This window comes from Neolamprologus multifasciatus, chromosome 20 (assembly GCF_963576455.1).
Source record: "Neolamprologus multifasciatus chromosome 20, fNeoMul1.2, whole genome shotgun sequence".
NCBI lineage: Eukaryota > Metazoa > Chordata > Actinopteri > Cichliformes > Cichlidae > Neolamprologus > Neolamprologus multifasciatus.
The window spans coordinates 5676093-5703599 of record NC_140458.1 but is presented as its reverse complement, the minus strand read 5'-3'; the positions used below and the strand labels follow the sequence as shown (position 1 = coordinate 5703599).

At 38.9% G+C, this 27507-nt stretch overlaps 2 protein-coding genes and 1 long non-coding RNA gene across 6 annotated transcripts in view; 1 reads left to right on the top strand and 2 right to left on the bottom strand.

Moving 5' to 3' along the window:
• Positions 1 to 23749, top strand: ada (adenosine deaminase). The gene is made up of 11 exons (XM_085146256.1): positions 1 to 279; positions 6503 to 6564; positions 8500 to 8622; positions 10136 to 10279; positions 10367 to 10482; positions 12849 to 12973; positions 16856 to 16927; positions 19113 to 19214; positions 20237 to 20304; positions 20409 to 20538; positions 21563 to 23749. Exons 1-11 carry the CDS (start codon positions 139 to 141, stop codon positions 21665 to 21667), a joined length of 1188 nt encoding a protein of 395 aa, XP_085002382.1. The 5' UTR covers positions 1 to 138; the 3' UTR covers positions 21668 to 23749.
• LOC146494221 (uncharacterized) lies at positions 479 to 5592 on the bottom strand. The gene is made up of 2 exons (XR_014871583.1): positions 2705 to 5592; positions 479 to 787 (listed from the first exon to the last, which is right to left on the bottom strand). It is a non-coding gene; the product is annotated as an uncharacterized LOC146494221 (long non-coding RNA).
• Positions 22378 to 27507, bottom strand: part of pkig (protein kinase (cAMP-dependent, catalytic) inhibitor gamma) — a 34108-nt gene continuing 28978 nt past the window's right edge. For all 4 annotated transcript variants that reach the window (XM_085146275.1, XM_085146277.1, XM_085146276.1 and 1 more), the window contains exon 3: positions 22378 to 24867. In XM_085146275.1, the coding sequence (XP_085002401.1) occupies positions 24785 to 24867 (83 nt within the window). In that variant the 3' untranslated portion in view covers positions 22378 to 24784. The remainder of the gene's footprint in view (positions 24868 to 27507) is intronic.

Sequence of the window (27507 nt, the reverse complement as noted above, 5' to 3'; positions counted from 1 at the left end):
GCATGTTTAATGCACACTAAAGCGCACAGCCTGTTGCTGATCTGCACACCATCACTTCTCACTTTGTAGTCCAGCAGAAGCAACCCCTTCGCGCTGCTTTTTGCATTTGGGAGGGGAAAAAAGGCGTGCCCCTGAGTCATGCATATAATAACAAGGCGAGCGGCGATAAGCTTCGGTTCTCCACTCGTCAGCTCTCTGTACACCAGCAGGCTCAGCCACAACGCATTCTCTACGATGGCCGATTGCTCATCTGAACAAGTAGTATTCAGCAAGCCGAAGGTACGTTCACAGCTCAGCCGGCTCACTGTAGTGTGAGCTTTAATAATTCAAGCGGTTTCTTTTTCATTTTTCCATGGTTTTACGCCCGGTACGCCTGCTTTGACACTGTTTGGGAACCCTATTGTGAGAAGCCCCTCGACAAAAAAGGACTAAAAAAAAAGGTTTAAAAATTAAACATAAAATAAAGTTTAACTTTAAAAAAAAAAACAACTTCCTTCCTGCTGTCGTAATACCTGCACACAAACACGGAAAAAACTATTTTTCTTGCTTGGAGTTTGAAATTTGGCTACCCTCCTTTAAACGGACAAAACCCGGTGTATGAATGAAAGGAGCCGTGTGCAGCACCTTTCATTTCAATGCCCTTTTGCCGCAAAGCAAAGAAATTGGGGAAGGTCTCAAAACTTGATCGTGGCAGTTAAAAAGTGATGAATTAATGTGGCATAAAAGGCTCAATGCGCCGGATTCTATCCTCGCTGAATAATAAACAAACGAAACACAACTTATTTTCCTAATATAGCTTATCAACAGTGTTGGGACTAACGCGTTATTAAGTAACGCGTTACAGTAACTACGTTATTATTGTGGTAACGAGCACGGTAACTAGTTATTATGCCAAAATCAGTAACGCGTTAGTCGTTACTGGGATTTAGATAGGGTCGTTACTCGTTACTTCGTGTGGTGGCTATCGCGGAGCTTCCACAGATTCAGTAACATTAGCAAGTGGTGGAGGCAGCAGGTGGATGAGAGAAAGGGGACGCAGAAGGAAAAGAGACCCGAGGCGGCCGCCGGTCCAAGTGTGAACTGAACTTCAGGTAAGAAGTTATGACCTGCAGTCTATCTGGGTCAGATATAAACCAAGTTTAGGTGGAGTTTATTTTCGTTATTCCGACTTTTTCCGCACTGCGTACTAGCTAGCATGACAGAGTTTCTATACAGCTGGGTGGGTGCTATGATGTTAGGGATGTTGAACTTTATTTTGTTCATAAGTTATTAGAATTGCCAACCGTCCCGTCTGGTATTCAGAGAAAATATTACACGTTTCTTATTGAGGTGAAAAGGAACAGTTTGTCCCGTAATTCAGCTACAATGAAAAAGACACAAAGCTGGAGTTATTCTGTGTCTTTGCTGCACAGCTGACTCTTCTTCTTTCGTCAAAGGAGCTTGCAAAGAAAAGCGTCTGGACTTCTTTAAGTTACTTGAAGACGTTTCACCTCTCATCTTCTTCTTTCATTCTCTCCCCCCCCCCCCTCTCCTGTTTCTACTTCAATCATAAAAACTGATCAATGATCAGCTGATCGGCTCTCTTGTTTGTTTATCGTCCACTTTGCGCCAGAAAGAGGAAACCAGCCGATGTCGCGTTAAACAACAGCAGCACGTTTAAGCTTGAGCAGCCGTTGTTAGAATTTATTTAATATTAATTTCTAGTATCAGCTGATGTTTGCTGGAGCCACAGCTGCAAAAAAGCTGCTGGTCGTGATATCGGTTTGGTTATCTGGTGAGAGGGAAACATGAAGATGAAACCAGAAGATGTCCTTACTGAATCATCAGAGCTGAACAGGTGATGGAGAAACAGGTTTACCTTTTAGGTGACATGAATGAGTTGAAGGGAAGTTATGAACTGTTTCTGAGAGACAAATAACACCAGGATCCTTTTTTTTTATGTAGCTGACAGCTGGTAACTGTGCAGGGGCGGATCTAGCAAAGTTTTTGCCAGGGGGGCCAGGTAGGGCATTAACAGGGATAGGTGGGCACAAGGAAATACTTTTCTTTCTTATTCTCATTTAAAATATCTAGCTTTTAAAAAATAATTATCTGAATCTTACAACAAACGATTGATAGATTGATGCATATATACCATCAAGACAGTGTACATCACTGTCACAACAGCGTTTGTTTTCATTCAAAGGCTTTATGATTTTTCCTATAATGGTGGGCCGGTCTCTAGTCAAAATGCCCGGGCCAATTTTCTGTCCCAGTCCAGCCCTGTATGCAGCTCATCTGCAGTCTGGTGTTACCTACATCTTCCTATTCAGAAGGCAGAATTTCCGAGTTCTGAGTACAATCAAAGCACCACGACTGCAGTTTTTGTGTTGGATGTAAAAGGCGCACATGATGCTGTGACGTAGGCTAGAATTATGGAAGCAGTCAATGACGGTCCAGGCGTGGGATTTCTCTCGTGGAAATATGCACATTATCTTTTCCTTTCTATTGGTAGGTGGCACAGTGCACTTGTGGCAAGTAAGCAAACTAGAAGACTGGCAAAGTTATGGAAGCAACACATTAACAAGAGAATTCTGAGTAAAACCAAAGTTACTTTCCCTAGTAACTAGTTACTTTGAAAGTAACGAGTAACTTGAAGTAACTGAGTTACTTTTGATAGAAGTAACTAGTAATGTAACTAAGTTACTAATTTAAAGTAACTTACCCAACACTGCTTATCAATAATACTTTTAAAGGAATGATACTGACAACCGATGACCATACCAAAGTTTAACAGTCAAATGAACGTTTACTAGTCAGACAGTTTGACATGCAAATCAGGCACACGGGCATGAAGTGTATATTGGTACCTGTTCTTCTTAGAGGCAGAGAATAAGATGTGGGCTCTGTTGCCATGCAGTGTTGAGGTCACGTGATGTTGGCTTGTGAAAATTTTGTAAATGGAGATAACCTAACCTCAGGGTGCGGTGGCTGCTGGAAGAGATAATCTCATTACACACTAATATGCAGTTGAAGAGCTCATTTTGTGCAGCAACAACTGTCACCGGTTCACCAAACACGTTTTACTGTATGTGCGGAATGCATCACAGTGCTGTAGTTCAGGATTAGTGCGGTATGTGATCATTGGGTTTTGTTTGCTAAACTATGTTTGTTAAGCAAATTAACTCCACCCATGAGGCTACATGACTTGTTTTGTTTGTCTGTTGCTTAGTTGGATTACTCAAAAAGAGTTTAATTAGATGTTTGGCCCAACCTAGAAGTTCTGGATCTGGATTAAAGTTTAAGTAGTTGCACATCACATCTAAATGAGAGTGAAAAAAATAAATGGGAGAAATGTTGTCTTCATGTTCCTGGGTCCAAGAATTGAATCTATGCATAGTGTCATATTTGGCAACCTGACATATGTATTTTTAATATTTAACTCCAATGGCATAAAGCTGAAATACAGCCAATGTCAACAAAGAATAAGCTATACGTGTTGAACAGTACTGTTATGACATTACTTTTTCTGCAGACTGGTGCTTAAATTTTCAGGAAGTTTGGTCAGACAGACTAGTGTCAGCGGGTTTCTTTGCTGTCTTAGGTCTGGTCTCTGCTAACGTAATAATTCATTTCTTAAAGAAATGGCTCAAAATACATACATCATTACAAAAATACACTAAACATTGTGCATCTGTGCATGTCTTATTTTATCACACCACCTGTTCTAAACCAAACATATTCAATGTACAATCCTGTAATGCGAAGTAGCAAATGATCACCACTGATTGATTATTTTTGTTGATCACACAATATTTGCTTCATCTATAAAATAGCAGAAATCTGTGAAAGAGTTTCAGTAAGACTGAATAGTGTGCTCTCATTGAGCTTCTGTTATGTTTTAGTGCTGCACAGCTGCATCACATTAAACGTGCTAAGACAAGTAGAAACAAAGTTTTGTGCGATGACAGAAGTCAAATGTTGCTTCAAAATGGACCCAACTGGAATCCTGTCCAAACTTTTTTTTTTAAACTTCCTATTTTAGGATTGCCTAACAATTACAGAGTAGATACGTGGTCATTTTCTTAAAAAACAACTTCACAAACAGCTTGTTTGTGACACTGGTTTGTATAAGGCACACAATGTACTAGAGGAACTGCCGTTTTCCTGAAAGAAAGAAATCCCTGAACGAACTCGATTACCCAGCTCGGCTAGGTAATTAAGTTCTCGGCTTTTGTGTGGTGTTGTAGGCAAGGGACATCAACAACTTCAAAGATGCACACATATTTCTGTGGTGAACATTTGGATAGAAACATCTGCTCTTAGGTTACCATTGTCACACCAAAAAGGGTGCAGCTACGGAGCTGTGTAGACAGTTCGTGTAATAGAAGCAAATCTTGCTCCAACTAGCAATTTTCTACTAAGTTGTTGTGTTTCAATAGGATATTACTGGACTCTGAAGTCTTTTCAGTCTTTTCAAAAAGTGCAAGGTTGTGTCATTGAACATCATAGTGAGAAATACTTAATTCATCTCATATTTGGGAATTTCTATGCAGTTAAGTGGTTGAAACTTTTTAGATTTTCAGTTTCTTCTTTGATGGGTGACACACCTGCTCTGAGGAGTCTGACACCATGATTGCAGCAGAAATACCTGCACATTTATCTAACACAACTCTTATGTAAAAACTTTCAGCTTCATGCTAACTTTCAAAGTCATGCTTACTATACAAAAAAGAGGAAAATATGTATTCATGTTTATATAATACATGATGGCATTTGGTGGTTATATTGTTATTTATTATGTTTTGGCATGACAATATAAAACAGAAAAAAACATAAAGCTGTATCTGTAGAGCTGGAAGCTAATAATATGAAACACTTTAAGCAACTTGTAAGTATTAATAGTTGCTAATTTTTCTGACTCAGTTAATTTATGAACTTTAATCTGGAGCCTTTAAAGTACCAGAGCTACTGAAAACTGAGTAGTTTTACTAATTTTTCTAAAGTGATCAATAGACAAATACACACTTTGTAATCTTTCCATAAAATTGGGATTTCGTGGCTCTGTCACAAGTTTCACAGGCCAGCATGGCAGCACACTCAAATTCAGAACATTTGATGCAATGGAGCTATTGGGCTGATGTTGTTTTTAACATTACTCACAGCTTAGGCTTGTTCTTAGGCAGAAGTATGATAAGAAGGTTGTGTGGCTCCACTTAACTGACATAACTTCATTTAATAATGCATAAAGCCTCTTTCTGTCAAGTGCAGAGCTACAGATAGGATATTGCAGAATCTGTATTTTAACAGCTCCAATTAAATCATTTCTATTCATTGTTATTATTGAAAGTTCTGATATGAAAAATTATTTAGAAAACCGCACAGAGATTTGCCATATTTCCAAACCCATCATTTAACAGGTGCCAGTGACATCAAGCCTTTGAATTCCCTTTAATTTTGGAAACATGCTTTGAACCATATGAGATGAAGCCAGGCTTTTCCAGGTGTAAAAGATGCAAACCCACAACATCTGGCATTTTCCAGTAGGACATCTGAAATCCCAGCGCTCCTAAATTCAACTGTTTGTGGATTTAATAAGTCAGGGTTTAATAAGTCTTTTCAGAGCCTGACGCTTTTCTCTATAATATTTATTTAATGTGAAATATCAATTTATAAAGAAGCAAAAAAGGGTGAATAAACATTCCAGCTGTCAGAATTTGATGATTTTGGAGCATGAAAGTGAGTACATCAGCTTTTCCCACTGAGCCCTGCTTGCTTCAGAGCAATAAAAACATGAGCTTTTTTTTTACATGTGCACTGCAGCATAAACCTTTGTAAACACTGATAGAGGCGCACATGAGAATACAGCCAATGTGAGATTAGTGCTAATTATGTGTGCATGTGGTTACCATGTGTTCTGCCTTCACCCTACCTCATCTTCAAATAATGTCCTAAACTGTCCCAAGTTTCTCTAATTTTAAGCTTTGGCAAAAACAGTGTCCTGTGTCGGTTCCCACTGCTCAATCAGAAGCGGATTAAAGCATATTAATCAGTTGATTAATGCAATAAAAAGATGAAACTTTTATTGAAACAAGTTTCACTAACCTTGCCTAGTTCTTTGCTCATCATCACTTCTAACCAGAGGTTAGAATTAAATGTCTGTGGTAGGAACATTTTCATTTGAACCTCGCTGTGACAACCAAGGTCTCAGCTGTTAAGGGAGGGGCAGAGATTCAACATTTGTCATCTGGTTGGAAAAATTAGCGCTCACAGCGATGGAAGGAGAGCCAGAATACTTATCGTGACCCTTCCTTGGCACTGCTGGCCTTTTCACCACTTGTTGCTCTGTCATGCATACTGCATTCACGATGGGCTGCAGCCAAATCACAGACTTGCAACACACCCCCGCTCTTGCTTGCTGCTCCACTGACATCATATTTGTCTTCTATAAACTCCACCAGGTTTCTGCGTGGAAGTATTTTTGATAATCAGTTTATTTGGTAACAAACTTTCTCATTCACAGGTTGAGCTGCATGTGCACCTGGATGGAGCCATCAGGGTGCAGACCATTATGGATGTTGCCAAGTGAGTTAATATATTTAAATTGTATTAGTTTTTCATTATTGACGTTTAGATATTAACTGTCATGGCAGGTATTATGGATGATACAGGCCAAAGAAAATTCTCCGGCTTTATTTTCAAAAGGCATTTGGCCCATTAGGAATTATGCTTTGGGAAATTGTAATATGGAGCGTGAACTAGGATGCCAGAATGTTTTTTACATGGTACCAAAATCACTGACTCTTGATACCGTTTTTATTGGTGAAAATAAACTAATTTATTAGAAAGTAGTTTCAAATCACTGATATGGTCAAGGTAGACCATTGAGTTAAAATCGTAACATTATATTTTGTTGACAGGCCACAGACTGAAATTAGGATGGTTGTCGAGTCGCCTTCTAACATTACTACACGGTGTAATGCAGGAGTGAGCAACTCCAGCCCTCCAGGGCCGGTGTCCTGCAGGTTTTAGATATCACCCTGGCTCAACACACCTGAATCACATGATTAGTTCATTACTAAGCCTCTGGAGAACTTCAGGACATGTTGAGGAGGTCATTTAGCCATTTGAATCAGCTGTGTTGGATCAAGGACACATTTAAAACCTGCAGGACACCGCCCCTCGAGGCCTGGAGTTGCCCACCTCTGGTATAATGTTAATTGCATTATATTAGCGTGAGCATTTAGCTGTTGCAAACATGGAGCATAGTTGATTTCATCATGTCACTGTCTGCTGTCTCAAAAAAGAGGTAACTTGTATTTGAGGAAAACATCAAAAGGTATTTTTATGCCTGTCTGTAACTTCCTTTCTTATCAGTGAGTCAGGGTGGAGTTATTGGTCGTGTCCAAATTCATGGGCTGCATCCTCCTGAGGACCCGGCCTTCGCGGTCTACGTGGGCCGGGTCCTCAGGAGGTCAGGTAGGCCGGAAGTAAACGGCTATGGAATTGGACGGTCTAGCCTTCTCGATCTCACGAAAATCGAAAATGGACCCGAAATCTTTCTCCGTTTTTTGTGTTCATTTTTAATTATCAACGAGCTAACCCACATTCTCGCCTGAAAATATGTTTAAAGTTTATTTTGTGGCCCAGAAAGATTAATAAGAGTAATTTTAAAACTTAGTAGCGGCCGCCATTGCCGGAAACTGGAGCTTGGCTGGGCCGCGCTATGAATTCTGGGATATGGTGCAGCCCATGAATTTGGACACGACTAGCGTCAGAGCTGCTCTCTAGTCGCCATCTTTCTAGTGTAGTTTTTGCAGTGGCTTGTGGGCATTTTTCTTCTTCAGCATGTAAGGGTATTACAAAAACATTGGCAGGTGTATGCTGTCCATGTCAATTCTGAACAATGTGAGCCTCAGTCATGCCTAGTGTAGATTCATTTAAGAAAAAAAATGCTACAGCAGTAGTTGTGTTATTTTCCAAGAGAATAAGTGCAGAGCAAAATTGGTAATTTCTTAGCTTTATTGTTAGAGGCCCATACTCACTGACATCAAACACACAAGGTAGCCGTGTCCTGAATCTTAACTACTTTGACAACTTTAAATTTCAACCAGAGGAGCCGACTCTGCTGGCAGTTTGAAAGAGTGGAGGTTTAAGTCACTTATGCAGTGGCTTTACATTTTATTTCGGGAGGCTACAATCTTCCTTTATATACAAGCTATATTTTTTTATAATAATTACTACCATTTGTTCCTAGTCAGGTAGTTCTCATCTCATTTGATTTGGCAAAATAGCAATATACTCCATCTCTGAAGGCTCGGGATTGAAGTGGTGAATATCAGTCACCAAAACAGTCAAATGTTTTTATTCAAATTTTTAGTGGTTTATGTCACACAAATCACTGCTGTTCCAAATTTCTTTTAAACAAAGTACAAAACATTTATAAAGGGTAAAATTAAATGGTTACATTTCAATGCAGTTTTTACATTTTTCTATTTCCTTTTTTTTGTCCTATGTTAGGAGGCGTGGTATAACTCTGCCAGTGAATACTGTGGAGGAGATGAAGAAGAGGATCATTGTGGAAAAGCCTGGCACCCTCACTACTTTCTTGGCAAAGTTCAGCGAGTATATGCACGTAATTGCGTAAGTGCCACATTTCAGTTGCATACTTGGCTAAGGTGTTTCCCTCTTGATCAGCTGACCCTGGGTGCAAAGAACGAGTTACTAATAGCCTAGTTAAGCAGTTTGTTATCACACAAATGTAGCTACTACAGTCATAGTGCATCCAAAGTCTTTGAAATCAGGATGTGTGGTATAGCTGTGACTGATGATGCTGACCTGGCAGGATTATGCAATATAATTGTGCACCAAGGGGGTTGATTTTAAATGTCAGACATACAGAAGAGGAACACATCATTACAGAGATCAAGTTCCACCTCAGCAGCCAAATTAAAATTAGAGTGAAGTTGTTCTCGGTTCCTTTACCGGTGTCACTCTCTTATATTTAGTTCCCGCAGTAACTGGCCTCAACCATTTAAAAAGACCGAGTACAGGCCTTCAAATGTTCAATGGCCATAAAAGAATTCAACAATGACGGTCTGTATAATGTCTGGAATGCTTCATGCAGTTGTGCTGAATGGACTCTTCTGAATCAAGGCGCTTAAAGCCAGGACAGCTTCAACAACACAGGGAACCTGCTAGGCTGGGTTGAGCTTAGGCCAAATTGTTGTATGAGCTTGGCAGTGATGAGGCTTTCGCTTTTATTGTAAATGCTGGAAGCAGCGTTGTTTGCAGTCACATAATGTGCAAGTGAAAATTTGCTGCTGGAAAAGAGGGAAAGCTGTAATTCTCTCAGTAATCGCCCAGTATGAAAGTATTGTATTGTCATGCATAAAATTATGAAACTATTTCATCTGAAAAGAAAAAGTGTTTTACAAATTCCCCTAACAAATGAGACCCCCTGGATTGATCCCAGGAAGAGACACAAATTCCTTTAACATTGTGTCAGAAATTCAACATTTTGGGGTCCTTAAAGTCCTTAAAGTCCTTGTACTTATGCCTCTCCAATGTGCACTGGATCTCCTACAGTGTGTCAACACCAAGTATTAAACATAATTTCAATAAGGTGAGATCACTTGGAAGAATTTGTACATAATTTAACATGTCAGTGTAAATGACAAAAACGTTTTGCTTATTTCACCTGGTTTTAAATTCAATTCAATTCAATTCAATTTTATTTATATAGCGCCAAATCACAGCAAATGTCGCCTCAAGGCGCTTCATAGATACAGAGAAAAGCCCAACAATCATATGACCCCCTATGAGCAGCACTTTGGCGTAGAAGAAAGAAAATTGTAGAAGAAAGCCGAGAGGATCATTATGCACAACATGGAATAGTTGTCAGTGTCAGCGAATTTAATCTAATACAGATTATAAGTCAATCAGCAAAAAAATACGTCCCGTATCACAGATCATATCAATAACACTTGAGCTAACTCCTAGAAATGCTTATACTGCGCATTGTGAAAGACAGTAATGTATAGATAGCTGGTTAGGAGTGGCCAGTGGTTTTGCTTTTTTTTATCATTGAGATAAGCTTATCACAGCTAATGGGCATTTTAATTTGTTCTGTGTTTTTCTGTTTCAATTCTCTCAGTGGAGACCGAGAGGCCATTAAAAGGATCGCCCGTGAGTTTGTTGAAGACAAAGCCAAAGAAGGAGTGATTTATGTTGAAGTTAGATACAGCCCACATCTTCTCGCTAACACTGGAGTGAAGCCAATTCCATGGAACCAGAAAAAGTAAGTATTTGGTTTGCACGGCTCAAATAAAGGATCAAATAAACTTCTGATTCATTTACTGGAACGTTTCTTGTTGTCTTTGCTCAGGGGCGACCTGAGCCCAGATGACGTGGTGAGACTGGTTAACGAGGGCCTCCGCGAGGGGGAGAGAAAGTGCAAAATCAAAGCCAGGTCCATTCTATGCTGCATGCGCCACATGCCAAGTAATGAACTGTTCATGCTCCTGTCTGCTCACACAACCTCGTGAGATAAGGTTTCTTGCTGTACTGTGTTCTGTCTTAGCCACTGCCTCAGTTATTGTTTTTAGAAAATAAAAATAAAATAAACACAAGCGCCACAGAGAAACACAACATGCTAACTTAATTTATACTGTATATATTTATGTATATATGCAAACCTTTCGTATTTCTTTCAAATGAATATGCTACAAATTGTTGGTCTCCGATAAGCACTGTATATATGTCTGATGGACTGTTTTAGACAAAAGCACTTTGAGCTCATAAAATGAAATTGCTAACGTGACTGTGTTAGTTCAGCTGATACCACGGTAATATAGTAGTTAGCACTGCACTCACATCCAGAGGTTTCTGAGGACAACCATCTAGGTGGATGGAGCCTTTCTGTGAGGAGTTTGCATGTGGCAAATCCACTATCGTTCAGAGCCTGAACGATAGTGGATTTGCCACTATTTGGTGATTTTAAAAATTGAATATATGAGCCATTTCCCTAAAAGGTTTCCCTAAAATTTGTGTAGATGTCTACGAGGTTTTACAAAGATCTTAGAAAAATGACAGTGCAGTGTAAATATATTTTTAAAAGACCTGGATTACTTATTTATTCTGCTTGGCTCTGTCTGGTTAGCTGATTGTTAAGTTTGTGGTGTACTAAATGTGCAATATAAGTGTGCTACACACAAGGAAGCTAGAATTCCCTTCTGGCAGACAAACTAACGGTGGTTCCCATGTCTGCTTTGCTTTATTATTTGATTTATTGGCTGTCATTAATAGTAATACTAATACATCAGCAAGTAGCTAATATCAGCTGATATATTGGCCTCACTGGGTGATTCAGGTGCTTAACTTTTCCCACAGTCAGGTTATTTGGTCATTCTAAATTAGCTGTATGTGTAGATGGTAGTCCATCCCTCTGTGTCAGCATCATCTACCTCATCCATGGCCCAGTGTCAGCAGACATACTCTCTATCCTGTGACCCATCATTTATACGTCCCAGAATCATGTGACGAACAGCGTGTGATTAAGTGTGGTGATGTTATGGGCATTACTGTCTGAAAAAGACCAGGGGTACTCAAAACATCAGTTTTTGTGGTGTAGTATTTAGGTAAAACAGGAGACCCACAGTTTGTAAACTATTCATTTTTGTACATCTGTCACAAGCTGTGATAAACCAGTGACATGTCCAGGGTGTTCTGTCACTCCTTGACAGCTGAGATAGGCTGAGTTTAATAAACAGTTAAGAAAATGGAGGAACTGATGACCATAGATAAGCGTTCCCTAATTAGCACTTAAATGGATATCTGAGGGTAATGAGAAAGCCTCAGGTTTTGGTATTTTCTCTCAGTGGTTATTGATTAAATAGTTCCAAAGTAATTAGGATTAATCCTCAGAAGGATTTGATCACTGAACATTTGTTGAGGTTTTTGGCCATCAAAGAAAATAACAATATTACTTGTATTTAGAGGCAATTAAACATCAAGGATTATATTTAAAAAAAGCATTAGAGATCCACAGCTTTCACAGGACAGGGCTAACGAGTGCTGCTAGTATCTGCACAAGTACACACTTCAAACTGCTGTATCAGTAATTCTAACTGAGGTAACATGAGCAGTTACCGTTAGCAGCAGCACTGATCGTAGCCATGTGTCCTTTGCTCGGCTCCGTTCCTGCAGCTGTTTCCGGTATAACTGCCAAGTGAAAGTCATATCTGCCATCGTGCATTTTCTAGTACAACTCTCACAAAAACAGGCTGAAACTGTTTACATTTTATTTTCATATGTGACTTTGTGAACGGGACATCTGAATTTGTTATGGTTCAGACAGCAAATACAGATACATTACAAGCTGTAGCATGCAGGTAGAGTAGTTTATGCTTAAATATGTTACAGTGCATCCTTATGTAACTTTGGATTTATGTAATGGTAGAATATATATCAGTGAAGTAATAACAGGATGTGACGCGCCAAGTTGAGGAAACACTTTATTGCTTTCGTGCTGAATATTAGATAAGAAAAGTGACACCACAGTGTTTTTGCAATAATAATAAAACCAGGAGATCAGCATGGAGCAACCACGTTTGTATGTTCAAAGGTTACAAAGGTCACATGTTGCTGGCACTGGTTTCACATTGACTTTACAGACTGTTTCATTAAGAACAAAACCTCTGTTATTATCAGCCAGGTGAATACAGTCATGAATGTTCATTAAAGTTGTCTTGAACTTGTCATAAAAGAAGATTAATCATGTCGTCACATTTATGTATCATTTAGCATGTGTGCTATCAGTTAGCAGGACCAAGCTGTTTGGTAACACATGTATGTTTTAAATTCTCCAGGCTGGTCAAAGGATGTTGTGAAGCTGTGTAAGAAATATAAGGATGAGGGAGTGGTTGCCATTGACTTGGCAGGTGATGAGTCTCTCAACTGTGAAGCCAATCCTGACCACAAGAAGGCCTATGAGGTGAGCTTGTTGAAACACCAGTATGATAAACATCATCCATCAGAAGGAACTTTAAATTGTCTTTGTTTCACAACAATGCCATATAATCCAGCCTCAGCCACTTCAGCTGTAACAATAAAGTATTATGTCATGTTTGAGGTCATAAAAATACCTTTACAGTTGTAAAATCTAAAAAGAAATGCATAACTACAATACCTTTAAAAAAAAAACACCTTTACCATCGTAGAGTCTGTCATGCTCCGAGTGGCTACGGCCAGATAAATATAGCTGCTTTTTTTTGCATCATCAACTTTCAGGCATCCTTAGAGTATTGGAAGCTTTATTTTACAGCTGCACGGAGAGAGACGTTTGTGGGGTCGTAATTTTCCACAGTCAAAATTCATAACCGTTGGATGCATTACCATGAAATCCTTTGGGAACCTTAAAATAAATGGTCCCCCAAAGGATAAATTCTATTGACCTGCATTTTAATGCAACACTGTCAGCGGATGATGTTTATCCCTTACAGGGTAAGATGTCTTACATACAGATTTAGGAGAAAATGCTTCTCAGATGCTATTTTGGTCATGCCCCGACTTTTCCTCTAGCACCACCGGATGTAAACATTTTTGCACATTTTAAATGTTTTTAGTACTTTTTAAGAAATTGGTTTGGTGTAAATGTATTTCTAAGTCAGACTGGAATAAAGACAGAAATATATGGTAAAAACTTCAGCTGGTACAATATTTTTGTTTTACAACAATTTACCTAATAAGATGCCTGACAGCCTTGGTCGTAGTTCCTAGATAGCAAGCTCGAGCATGCACAGACACTTAAGTAAGCGGGTGATCGTGGTTATGTTTACACTTTGCATTAATGTTTTAGCAATATCACTGTGGGCATGTAATCATTGTGGATTTAATTGGTGTATAACTTCTATAGAATGGGGGCTTTAGGACATCGTTAGTCTATTTGCTGGTCTGCTGAAATATCCTGACAGCTGTAGGACGGATTGACATATAATCTGTTTTTCTTTGGTAATGCCCTGAGTTTGCTTTCTTCTCGTGGTTATAGGTAAAATGTCTCAAACTATTGGCCCTGGTTGCAATATATGATAAAGACGCTCTCCTTAGAATTGATCGCTATGATTTTCTCTGCCCTTTTAACTATCACCAATTTTAGTTGCATATTTAGAGGAGCACGCAGTAAAATGTAATTTAGATTGTGTATTTTATCATAATCCTAGTTTTCTTTTGATGCTGCAACTAAATACAGCCGCAGAGTAAATTCTCTCAGTGAGAAAGTTGTATTTATTTACTGCATTAGACCACTATATAGAGAATTTATGTATTGATGCATATCTCTATCCAGCAAATATGGGAGAAAAATCTAATTTCCCCAAACCAATTTCCTCTTATGCAGTGAAGCTTGTCAGAAAAATCCAATTTCTTTTACTGCCAGCCAGTATTGATTAATTCTGGGAACACCACAGTAAGTAATCAGTTTCCCCTGTCAGACCTTAATGAAGGAAGTAGATTAATCACTTAATGCACTGAAGTGCTGGATATTTTACATCAGTTAATTACATCAATTTTACATTAATTACATTCTGAAAGACAGGAGGGGTTATGATTACCAGCATGGGTAGGTATCATATCATATCATAATTTGTATTTCATACTTTTTTAGTATGAAAACAAAAGAGTAGCAATAAGAATAGAGCTAAATACTCCTAAAGAGATCTGACTGTGGTGGTTTGTTTTGGTATTCTGTTGTTACTGTCAGTGATGCACAGGAGAGAAACTGTAGCAAAAATCTGACAAAGAGAATACAAGAATTGGAAAGGCAGGAAAAACACACTTGGTGCTGATTAGAAATCAGAATCTCTTTATTGGCATTGCACACTAAGACATGAAGTGCAATACCCTTTAAGGTATAAACGTTATATATACAAAATAAATAAAACAAAATATAAATAGGGAAGGCTAAACAAAAAGACAGACATTCAGAAAATGTGCACAGCAGTGCCTTCATATCCTGTGTCATCTGATGGCTGCAGTTCAAACACATTATGATTTGGGTGTGATGAGTTACGTCAAATATTTTGAGCTTTTCTGAGAAGTTCCTCCAGAGAGTGGGAACTTCACAGCAGCAACCTTTAAACAACATTTAAAGGAGAAGTAGGTAGGAACAATTAAACACACGTGAAACAAATGAGGGCATACGATTACAGAGGCAAAAGAAGAAAATCATAAAAACTTCAAAGTAAGAATCTAAAAACACAAATAACTAACAAAGACTAAGGCATGAAAACACAAAAGTCTGGGGGCAAAATAACACTAGAAATTATTAATAACTAATGGATACCTCAGAAAGAATCACAATTTCAAACCCTTGAAGTCTTTTTGAGTCATGTGCAGTTAAACATTGCAGTAAATAATGAGTTTAGCCTAAAACTTGTCCTCACTGGATGCTTGAATCATTTACTAAGCTGCTGTTTTAATATTAATACCCCCCCCCCCCCCAAACACTATGTGTGGATGTAGTAATAGTAGTAAGAAAACACTACATGAACTTTCATCTGTGAGCATGAAAAAAAATTATTTCAGTCACTGCCTCAGCTTGTGTGTCAATGAAAGTAATTCATAAGCTAGTTGTAAACCATGTTGTGCAATTCCAGTGCAGCATCTGCAGATGTTGCATGAATTTTGTTGGCTGGCTCATTATGCATTAAGCATCAACAGAAAGTACAATACCATCTGAATGACTGAAGCATTTCTGTTATTCAGTGTAAGGTAAACAGCCTGCATGCGTATATGTGTGTATAGATAGGTAAATAACACAGTTGCAGCTGAAAGTTGCATGCACTCGTCTTGGATATGAATGTTTGGGCTTGCAGTGATTTCTGTGAGCTGTTCTTTTTCATTGGAGTCATTGCACAACATCCAGAAAAAAAACCTGACTAACTTCTTGAGGCCAAGGCCTCTCAAATTTCCGTTAATGCTCGTGATTAAATACAGCTGGCACACTCACTGGACTGACAAACTCATACAAATACATCTAGTACAACTAATAACACCCAAATTTTGTTAAAAGTACCTAAGAATGCTCATGTTGACCAAACGCTTTCAACAAACTTCTGGCATCATAATATAAGGGGTTTTGTTTGTATTTTCCAACTCTGTATACAGAATTTTTATTTCAGACAACCCCAAATAACTTAAACTTTGTGTCTCAAACTCTGAGTGAAGATACGTGGTGTACAATTGTTAAGCACTAGAATAATTCACAGAAAACCTTTCAGTGCAACTGTATGTGCATTAAGTAAATCTACAGTTTACATTGTATTCATTGCAAACATTTTATTTGTTACATTTTTGTCATTCTCTTTGTTTTTCCTTTAGAGAGACATTGTTTTTCTAACATCTCTTTATGACGAGCGGTATTTATCACTATCTGCTGTGAAACGTATATACAAGCCCCCACACTGTACGTTAATTATTAACGAGTACCAGAGCTGACAGAACAAAGTCCTCCCTAATATTGAAGGTTATCTTCATATGTGATCATTAGATGCATGCAGTATGAGCGGATTAAGCACGACACACTCGGTGTGCCAGAGGTTGTGGATGCTAAAATGAAACCAGATGTTCACACCAGAGTAATGCTTCTCTATATTTAGTTTACTTCGATGACAAATTAAACATTAGTTTTTATTTCAATGTGTACCCACTCGGGGAACGTTTATTAAAGTTTTCACTTCTGCCAGAATAAGTGTGTACAAGAACCTGTCTACATTATAAGCGGCACTCAAGCCAGTGGTACACATTACAGATGTGAAAACCAAATGTTTGGCTGAGCTCTTTGATTGCTGATGCGTTTCATGATTGATTTTGTTCCCAGGAAGCGGTACGCTGTGGGGTCCACAGGACAGTTCATGCTGGCGAGGTGGGGCCGGCCTCTGTGGTGAAGGAGGTGAGCTGTTCAACAATAACTTGAGACATTTGTGAACAGGCTGGCGCAGCCCACTGATTGTTTAACCGTCCGTAAAAGCATGTTTAAACAAAACAGTCAAGCCACATGTTAACAACAGAATTAAGGGCAGAGGTCCAAATAAAACAAGAAGAGGTCTTGATGCATTCTCAATCATCCAGGAAAATAAATCTCCAAAAGTTGATTCTGTTCATCTGGACGTAGCGTTTTGTGGGAGAAACGTTTCGTCACTCATCCAAGTGACGTCTTCAGTCTCAGCTGACTGCAGGTTTCCCCAATCTTATAAACAGTACATTTGCATAATGACTGAAACCAGCCCACTGAAGGAACAATGGGCTGTGAGGTCAGTTCCTTAATCATAATTATGCAAATTCTCATGACCATTGATCAAAGCCCACTGATCAATGGCCATGAGTACCATTCACAGAGAGTTGGGGAATGGCTGCAATCACAGCATGTAAGATGGCTACACTCTTTCAAGGATGAGGATGTACACATCCTGGACAGGGAAGAACGCTGGTTTGAGCGTGGAGTCAAGGAGGCCATTTACGTGAAAAGGGAAAGACCATCTCTGAATCGAGGAGGAGGCCTAAGGGCACATCTTTCGCCATCTTACAATGCTGTGATTGCAGCCATTCCCCAACTCTCTGTGAATGGTACTCATGGCCATTGATCAGTGGCGTTTGATCAATGGTCATGAGAATTTGCATAATTAAGATTAAGGAACTGACCTCACAGCCCATTGTTCCTTCAGTGGGCTGGTTTCAGTCATTATGCAAATGTACTGTTTATAAGATTGGGGAAACCTGCAGTCAGCTGAGACTGAAGAAGTCACTTGGATGAGTGACAAAACGTTTCTCCCAGAAAACGCTACGTCCAGATGAACAGAGTCAACTTTTGGAGAAAACAAGAAGAGCATAGCTCTATGTCCGCTGTAGCCCAGCTGAAGGTTAGGGTAAAAACAAATTGGAGTGCCTTTAAATTGCTCCATTGCTCAACAATGAGACATTTCTGAGTGAGGTGGTGGAGTCATGTTAGTGCTTGCATATACTGAAATACCTGTAAACTAAACGATCAAGCCACACAGTGACAACAAAAAGGGCAGGCGTGTGAATAAAATAAGCGTTTTATATTTAGTGTTGCCCATTTGAAGCCTGGTAAAAGAATCAATTTAACACTGAGTAAATACTATATATGGATAAAGGACGACACAACAACGGACATATGTGAAGGTCCAACAACACAACACAAACATGTGAAGCACACCCACGGCCAACCCTGAGAGGGCCCCTTTCCTCCAGCAGAGAGCAGACAAATTTTAGCACAACTTCTTCGATAGCTGGTTCATTATCATTGGAGTATAACTGAAATAAATTATGTAACACTAACTGTAGACTGTTGGTTTACTGCGGCTCATGTGGTGGAACAGGTTGTCTATCAATCAGAAAGTCAGGGGATCAGTTTTCTTGGATTACTGTGATACTGAACCTTATGTTGTCCCTGATGCATCCGTCGTGTGAGTGTGTGTGAATGTTAGATAAAAGCATTGAGGTATAGATAAAAGCACTGCATGAATTTGTGTGAATGAGAGATGTAGCAGAAAGTGCTCAAAATAAGTAGAAGTACCAGTCGAAATAAAGTGTCACAGCTGCTGTCACTAATCATGCAGTAACTCGTTATAAGTTATTGTGCAAAACCCTGCCCACTCTAATTAGATCTTTGCACATTCTTACTGCGCAGACAAGATATTTAAATAGAGCAAACTTTCCTTAAACGCTCAGTGTGGGTCACACATCTGTCATGTTGTCTAAACATCTACCTGGTAACACGGACTGCATCCTTCGCAGCTGCTGCTGACTGGCAGCGGCATGGTTCATTCAAACTCCTGTGGGGCCTACAAGGGTATACTTAAGAACCCAATATAGGTTTACATACTGTGCTTATTTTTTAATGTCCATCCAAACTTCTGTAGTGCAGAACCACTTTATGTCTGACTAAAATAAAACGGCTGCTCTCTAAAGAACCCATCCTTTAAACTGACAGTTCAGCTATGACACAACATCTGAATGTGCCTCCAGAAATGGCTTGAAGCCACTGCTGACATGTGCAATTTTCTGCACTTTATAACCTTTCACCTCTATGTTATGAATTTCTGTTTCAAATTTAGGCTGTGGAAGTGCTGAAAGCTGAACGTGTTGGACACGGTTACCGCACTCTGGAGGACAAGGACCTGTACAAAAAACTGCTGGCTCGAAACATGCACTTTGAGGTAAAGAACTGTGTGAAATTCTCAGCATTTTCATTATAAACATGAATCATACGCAAAGTTATCTAATCTATTAAATGTACTTTGCTCTTTGATCATATTGCTCATTACAGACAGGAAATGAGATTGTTCTACTAGATAATTACATTGATAAAGTGGACTGGAGGGCTACTAAGTATCTACTTAGCGACAGTGATACACTGACCCCTAGTGGAGAATTTGATGTTTGCCTCTTCGTCAATTCCTTGCATCCTTTCCTGCAAGTGGAAGAGACACTTTATAAAATCAGACGTTCTCACAGAGCTCTGTTTATTGTTTTGCTGTAGTCTCCAGCTGTATTTTCTGGTCTCAGATGTCAGCTGTTGATGATGGTTTATATATTTAGGCCTACTGCCTTTAGATAAATTCACAACATGGCAGAATGTGACAAGGACACAATATTTGTGTCCTTTTCATGCAGTTGATCATCTTAAATAAATGAAACAACATATGAACACAAAGAAACCTTATCTTTAAAGTGCTTCAGCTACATATATACCAGCTATATGTCATGGCTCTTTTATAAAGTATACAGCTGTGGATCCTCAATTTTAGCTCTTGCAAGAAGTTCCTCTCTCCTCTGTCCTTCAGATGTATTTTAGGAATGAAGACATCCTTTGAGATGGGACACTCAGATTGATTTCACAAGTAGGAAGTTTTGAGGAGTTAAGGAGGTACAGATTAGAAAAATGAGAAAGGACCTTGGAGTAGTCTCTGATGCCTTAGTGCGGCACTTAAGGGATCTATGGCATCATTAATTCCAAGTGTGCTTTTCCTGCCACAAGTCAAAATGTCTACTGTGAAAAAGGTGTTTTAGAAACACCTCATCTTGTGTTTACATTCTTTTGTTGTAAGGAGAATCAGGGAAGCATTGAGGCGACCTTTGTTGTGATTTGGCGCTATATAAATAAAATTGAATTGAATTAGAAAAAGAAAGACTGGAATATTTTGGCCTCTCAGTTTTGCCTTTGCTGTTCTGATTGCAGACGTGTCCTATTTCAAGTAAGCTAACAGGTGCCTGCAACCCAGACTTCACTAAACACCCCGTCATCACGTCAGTTTCTTTTGTTTTTTTTTATAAAAATTATTCAATTATTTTATTTAAATATTAACTAACTTTGGGCATCTATTCATTTTCGTGCTATTTCTTTCGTGCAGGTTCATGAAAGACAAAGCTAACTACTCTCTGAACACAGATGACCCTCTGATCTTTAACGCCAACCTGCATCACGACTACCAGGCAGCACACCAACACATGGGATTCACTGAGGAGGAATTCAAACGACTGGTGAGATCAAATGCATGAATAGTCATAGCAGTAGTTCACAGGAAGAATTCATTTGAATATGGTTTGAAAAGAAGGCAGGGGGTGTAATTGCAAGGTATATTGCATCGTTAATTGAAGCAGGGACCAAACCTTCCATGGAGAAATAATCCACTGTTCACCGAAGAGCCTCAGACGCATTTTAACCAATGCACCGATTGAGCTTCACATCCAAGTTCCACCAGGTTTGGAATAATTTTCCAAGAGCTCATTAAAAGGATGGTGACACTGACATTTTAATTGGCTTTTTTCCAACAGCGAACTTAGATCAATGCTCATTTAATCTTTATAGCAGATTGTGAAGCTACATCCAGGAAACAGCTAGCATAGCTCTATAGAGGTAACGAATATGAGCTATAAAGCTCAGTAATTGCAACATTGTGGTTAAATAAAGACTAACATAATGTAAAAAGGGCACATTTTGATTTTACTGGAGGATTAATTGCCAGACTATTTCCTGACCGGGAACAGTGACAGAAGAGAACGCCTGTCATCACTGGGAGTATGACAGGTGTCTTTTCCTGCCATATTGCATCAGGATTCACGGAGACTCTGGTCCAAAGTCACCAATTGTGGAGTTACATTTAGTTTTTTAATTTTATATATGATAAGCAAGCATAAGTATTCAAAAGCACAACAGTGCCATTAAGCAGTAAGCTGCAGCATTCTGCATCGTTTCGGTCTTCATCAATCTTTGCTGATTCAGGACATTTATTGCAAAACTAGCAAATGCAAATTGTGTTTTAAAGATTAATGCTTCAGTAGCTCCATATATTTCTCTGTGCATTTATCATATAACATCTGTATATGAATTTGAAGATGCACAAGACACTGTTTTTCTCCTGTACCTCTATATTCACTGCACATACATGAGTATGAAACTTCTAGCTGACTGCTTACTGTTGATGAGTGTTCCCAGATTCCTGAACCATTCCCTAAAAGTTAATTCCCCAGCTCAATGTGAAATCTATCTTTTTGTGTCTTACAGAACATTTGCGCTGCACAGTCAAGCTTTCTACCTGCCAAGGAAAAGGAAGAGCTGCTTAAAACACTCCGTGAGGCCTATGGGATGATCCAGACCACTGCCTTTTAACCTGGACCAGCAATTTTGAGGAGAAACCTAAAGCAGGGACAAATCACTCTGAGACCTTAATCTTCCATGTGATGCAGTGGAACATGTTTTTAGTCATTTGTAACCCAACAAACAACATACACAGAATATTACATCAGATATGCTGTTTACCAATGGGTAGCATCCTTCATCTTACATACCTGTATATCATCTGTTTGTGTATTTAGCAACATTGCATCTGATTACAAGGTGCAAGCACAAAAACCACAAAAATCAGAAACTATACATCAGGGGTCCCCAATCCCAGTCCACGAGGGCCGGTGTCCTGCAGGTTTTAGATCCCACCCTGGGTCAACACACCTGAATCGCATGACTAGTTCATTACCAGGCCTCTGGAGAACTTCAAGACATGTTGAGAAGGTAATTTATCCATTTAAATCAGCTTTCATGGATCAAGGACACATCGAACACCTGCAGGGACATCGGCCCTCGTGGACTGGGATTGGGGACCCCTGCTATACATAATTTAAATTTGGCTGTGCTTTTTTTTTTCTTCATCTCTAGATCGCTTCCAGCACCACTGCTATTTTTATATTGTTCCATAGAAGGTCCATTGTGTACGCTTGTGACTTTCACCACAGACCTCCAACAGAGAGAAAACATCAGCTGTGATGGCACACGTGGCATTAAAGGCACAGAAGATTTTTTTTTAACACAAAAAACACAAAATCTTCACTCAAAACCAGCCCTGGTTACCAGAATTGGCTCCCTGTGGCTTCATCTGCCTCGTAAAATGAAAGTCTAATTGAAGGTGTCTGGGCTAACTCTAAATGACAGGGAGAGGAGGTCATTCATGGTGGACCTACTCTTTTGCATTGACCAGATCTCACTGAGGTGGTTCAGGCAGATTCAGGAAACACCAGATTGTCTCTCAGTTGGCTTAGGAAAACACCGGAAGCTGTAGGAGGAGCATATACTGCAATGGTAGGAAGACAAGGGGACAGACTGAGATGTCTATGAAGGAGTCTAAAAACAGCAGCTGTGCTGGAAGTGGTAAAGAGATGCAGAAGAAGATAACCTTGAAAGGAAGAATACCCAAATGTACATATGGGGTTTTTTGCATTTTTATGGGCCGGATCCCAGATTTCTTTTTAATCATACTTAGTATTTGCATAGCTTTAATGTGTTAGTTATGGGTGCTTGTTTTGGACATAGTCAGGATCCCCTGCTGTGTCCAAAAATATATAATGAAACATATTGTGTTATATCAGAATATACAAGGTGAATCAAAAAGAATCATCCGATTTCAATGTGCTTTAATTCTGCAGCCGTTGACTCCAGACACGTTCGCAAAAGTGTGGGAGGAGTTTGACTCTCGTACAGACATGTGTGGCCCGAGTACGACACATTGATCACTTGTGAACGTTTTGTATGTAAAATTTTATATTCAGCCATATATTTTAAACTTTACTGCAAGCTTCTATGTCCATTGTTTAAAAGAAAATAGCCTTTTGAAATCGGATGATTTTCTAATACATCCTGTATTTATCATCTTGTGTTTACATCCTTTTGTTGTAAGGAGAATCAGGGAAGCATTGAATGCACAATTACACTTTTAAGTAACAGGTTTAACACATAACCAGACTGGAAAAGGAAAAATAGGGGAGGTTATTTGTGGTTCACACCTTAAACGTTCACGTTTGAAGAAAACCATGACGTGAATGGTTAACTGAAAGCAGTGGAGGCTAAGAACTGCAAAATATAGTTCACTTTGAATATCCACTGTTCAGTTGCAGGTGAAGTATCGTAATCCAGTGTTAGAGACATGTGCTTTTTCCCCTGTATGTGCAAAACTGCAGGGCGCGTCAGGCGAACACAGCTCAATACCAAAAGTTTAGTCTTACATGTGTACACTAGGTGGCACACTACCGTTACCTAGATAGACAACATCTGACTATGGTTTTGCATTTGATAATTACTCTCTTTACTCTTGTTTGATGTATGTATTTATTAAAAAATAAAAATAAAAAAAGCACTTCCATTTATAACCAACACATTTATGGAATTTATAAGAAAACAAAATAAAAGCTACTATAAAATGTTCCTGCTCGCCATCATTTATTTTCTGTCACAGTTTAAATCAACGGTAACTTTAAATATCTTTCAAAGGAAGCCGGATCATTAATATGAAGTAAACTCTGTGATCTAATCATTTATCAAAAGCCTCGTAACCCCCAAATATTGTAACTAAAGGTTTCTTTATTGTATGAAGAGATAAATGGGTGTAAGGGGCCAAGCTATGTGGAAATGTAAACATTAGCTTCCTGTGGCCACTAATAGACACAAAAGCAGCGTTCAGTTTTATTTATGGTTCTGGTGCAGCTTAACCCCGAACTCATTAATCCCGGATTGGCTAAGAGTCACCACCTTCACAACTTCTGTGCCTGCTCTGGTTCAGATTTTAAGTACGGCAACCTGCAAAACATAGTTAATTATCAACGAAAACATAAAATACGAACGTTGCGGTAATTCATAAGTATTTTATTACACAAAGAAAATTGCTATCACAAAGTTATCACTGAACATTTAGCAATAAATATGAATTTCCATACACGACAGTAAAATGGGGACTATGTTGGTAAATATATAAAGAAAAGACTCGACCGTGAAACTGAACACCAGGATCACAAACACACACACATACATAGAAAGAAAAATGACAAACAGATGATAATGAATACCCCTCCATGACAGTCCCACATTAGGCTGGAGCAACATTTCGAGTGTTGTTATGAACGAATTCTGTTTAGCTCAGTCCATCTCCGCAGACCTTAATCCAAAGTTTCTGTGCTTTCTTCTCTCGTCAGGAATATAAATAACTAACAGAGTAAAGCAAAAGCGCAGCATCTCAGCTGTCAGTTCTACTCTGTTCTGTTCCCCGCGGTACAATCGGATTCAATAAAAAGGCGAACATTTGGAGCCCCTGAAGCTCCAAACAGGCCGGCAGTGAGCGAAAGTGTCCTCATGTCCAGTCAGGAGAACCAATACCAACACTCTCCATTTCCTTACTCCACGTCTCTCTACTTTCACCTGCTTCCTCTCTACATTTCTCTGCCTCCCTTCGGTCTCTGGCTGAGCTTAGGATGGGCCTCCGCTTCCCTGGGCAGCTTGGCTGTTGGAGCCCTCCGCCTCTGGGGCTGGGGAGGACCCTGGGTCTCCTCCTGCCAGGTCAGGAAGAAAAAAAAGTGAAAGCTACTTTTAATTTAACTCTAAAAGACACACGGCAATCCAAGTAGTAAGAGAATCCTGAGGAAGGAAATACAACTTCCTTCAGCAGCCCAGTGTTAGTATGATTTGACTCGTCTCACAATATCAGCATCCTGTGGTTTGATTTATCTCGGTCGTTTAATTGTCAACTTATGGGAAAACTGTCTGACTGAAAACAAAACCAGCAAGAACAACCGTGTAACACACAACTGACATTAAGACACCTTCCTCTTAAAAAGTAGACCTTTGACTAAGACCGAAGGATGCCACAATGATGTGTCACTGTGCTGCAGTTACAATTAATTTAACACTGAGACAACGATCAAATCTCACCGAGACCATAAACTGAGTGAAATTGTGTTTCTGTGGTATATTTTGGTGCATCTAGTACAGGCGGTGTTTTGTCAAAGAGATAAGACTTTAATCTGGCTTAGATCGAAGTAATAGGCGTGCACAGATAAGCAGGAATTCTTCTCAACTAGCTTCAGGATGATGAATTGTGGTTAAACCGTTTTGGGTTTTTTTTTTCAGAGTAGAAATCACAACAGTTCTTTCAGCTCCGGTCTGACAGAAAGAAGATTTGGCAGATTAAATGTGCCATTCTGGAAGAATTTTACAGATATCTGTGAGAAACAACAATAAAACAAAGGACTTCTAGTAGTGTGAAATCTTCATGTAGCTCAGGCCTCTATAACATTCTCACTGCTGTTCTCCAACAGACTCAAAAATAGTTTTCCTTCTCAGATTTAAAGCCATGTCTTTATTTTATTTGCCTGACTGTAATCACAGAGGGATGGAGAAAATGTGACTTTTCTTTACTTTTAGACTATATTTCATTTAAATGATTTAAGTGGTGTCTCATCTGCATCCATTAATCTTTCTTACAGTCAACCAAATACCCAAACTGGTCTAACCACAGACTCTAACCTTGTGTCTCATGCGTACTCGTTTTACACCTCTGAACATAATTTTAAAAATTCCTTTAAAATAAGTTAATAATTAAAATACAACCTCAGATGAGCAGCATAAAAAACAGCATGCTATGATTTATTAATATTAGATAACAAAAATGAAAATACAGAAGCCAAGAAAGAAAGACATGATGATCTTAAAGAAGCAGTTATTTCTGTGCATCAGTAAGGCCATATCCAAACACTTTGAATACGTCTATCATTCTACAAAGATTATTCAGCAGAAAAAAATGTCCCAGTGAAAAAACCCCAAGGTCAGATTGTGCAATGCTCGGAGAAATTACAAAAAACCCCAAGAATTCCATTTCAGTCATTTCAGACAGGTCTCAACGAGCCTTAAAGTTCGTGACAGTACAATTAGAAATAGACTGAACAAGTACGGTTTGTTTGGAAGGGTTGCCAGGAGAAAGTCTCTTGTCTATAAAAAGAACATGGCATCTTAGGTTTGCAAGATTGCTTCTGAACAAACCGCAAGACTTCTGGAACAACTTGCTTTGGACAGACGAGACAAAAGAAAAAAGGTTCAGCCATCGTTGGCAATCAAGTTGAAACTTGATCATGCATGCCTGCACTTTATCAAATTTCAAGTCGCTGCTTCTGAAAGTGGTTCTACAGGCTATCGAATCATGAGGGACAGTTACGGTAGTTCTTCATGCACAATTCTGCATTTTGGCTCAGTTTTTGTTAAATAAATAATGACATGCAATGTGTCATATGTTACTGTTCATATGAAGCTGTATTATAATGATTTAAGACCTTCTAAGGACCTATTGCTGTTTTTTTAAATATTATTATTTGGGGGGTTTTTTGTCATTATGTTCCAAATTAAGAAACTTACATTTAACCCTTTAAGACCTACCATAGAACCAAGTCCGCCAGAGCTTATATTATATTTTTACATGCTGTAGAGCCATTTTTGGGAGCATTTCAAGTTGCTATACATCAATACAACCATTACAGCCCAAATTTTAATATGTCTGCATTAAGTGCATAGTAATTACATAAATTGCAAAAAAGTGCAATAAACTACAAAAAAATTGAAAATCGTTTTTGTTTTTTTTAACATATATTTCTAGTTAGAGAAATTTAAGAGGCTTATCCCTCAAAACTGTAAATACAAAAAAGTTGCACAAAATAGTTTCCCACCACAGGAAATTTATTTTAAGTGTCTTCATAGTTTTATTTTTGAAATACACCAATTTTTATATACTGCAGGGAAAACGAAAATAAATATTATAATGCACATTTGCAAAAAAAAAAAACAGCATGTGCATCAAAATAAACTATTTCCAGCAGTGCAATATGAGTCCTAAGCATCCCAGAAACGACACAGAAAGTCAAAGTCAAACATAACTTTTAAAAACACCAGTATAGGCTCATAAGGCCCTGATGGTAAAAAAAAAAACCCTACATTTCCGCAAAATGACGTCACTTCCGGTTCCGGGCAGGACATGGCGGACATGCGATAGTACATGCGATGGACGTAGGAAGTGTTACAAACAGCTCATGGGATCGGCAAAGCGTGTCGATCCCATGCGCTTTTTATGCAGTTTTTGCAAAGCTTTATGTGGAAGGAAACTGTGACCGAGGACAAGCTGATGGCATAAGATGTTAAGTACAACT

What these genes read in the sequence shown, in the direction of transcription:
- ada (XM_085146256.1), top strand. Translation starts at nt 139, where the DNA reads ATGCATATAATAACAAGGCGAGCGGCGATAAGCTTCGGTTCTCCACTC. An exon ending in ATTCCATGGAACCAGAAAAA is followed by an intron (nt 10,280 to 10,366) that starts GTAAGTATTTGG and finishes GTCTTTGCTCAG; the next exon opens with GGGCGACCTGAGCCCAGATG. An exon ending in CTCGAAACATGCACTTTGAG is followed by an intron (nt 19,215 to 20,236) that starts GTAAAGAACTGT and finishes TTCTGATTGCAG; the next exon opens with ACGTGTCCTATTTCAAGTAA.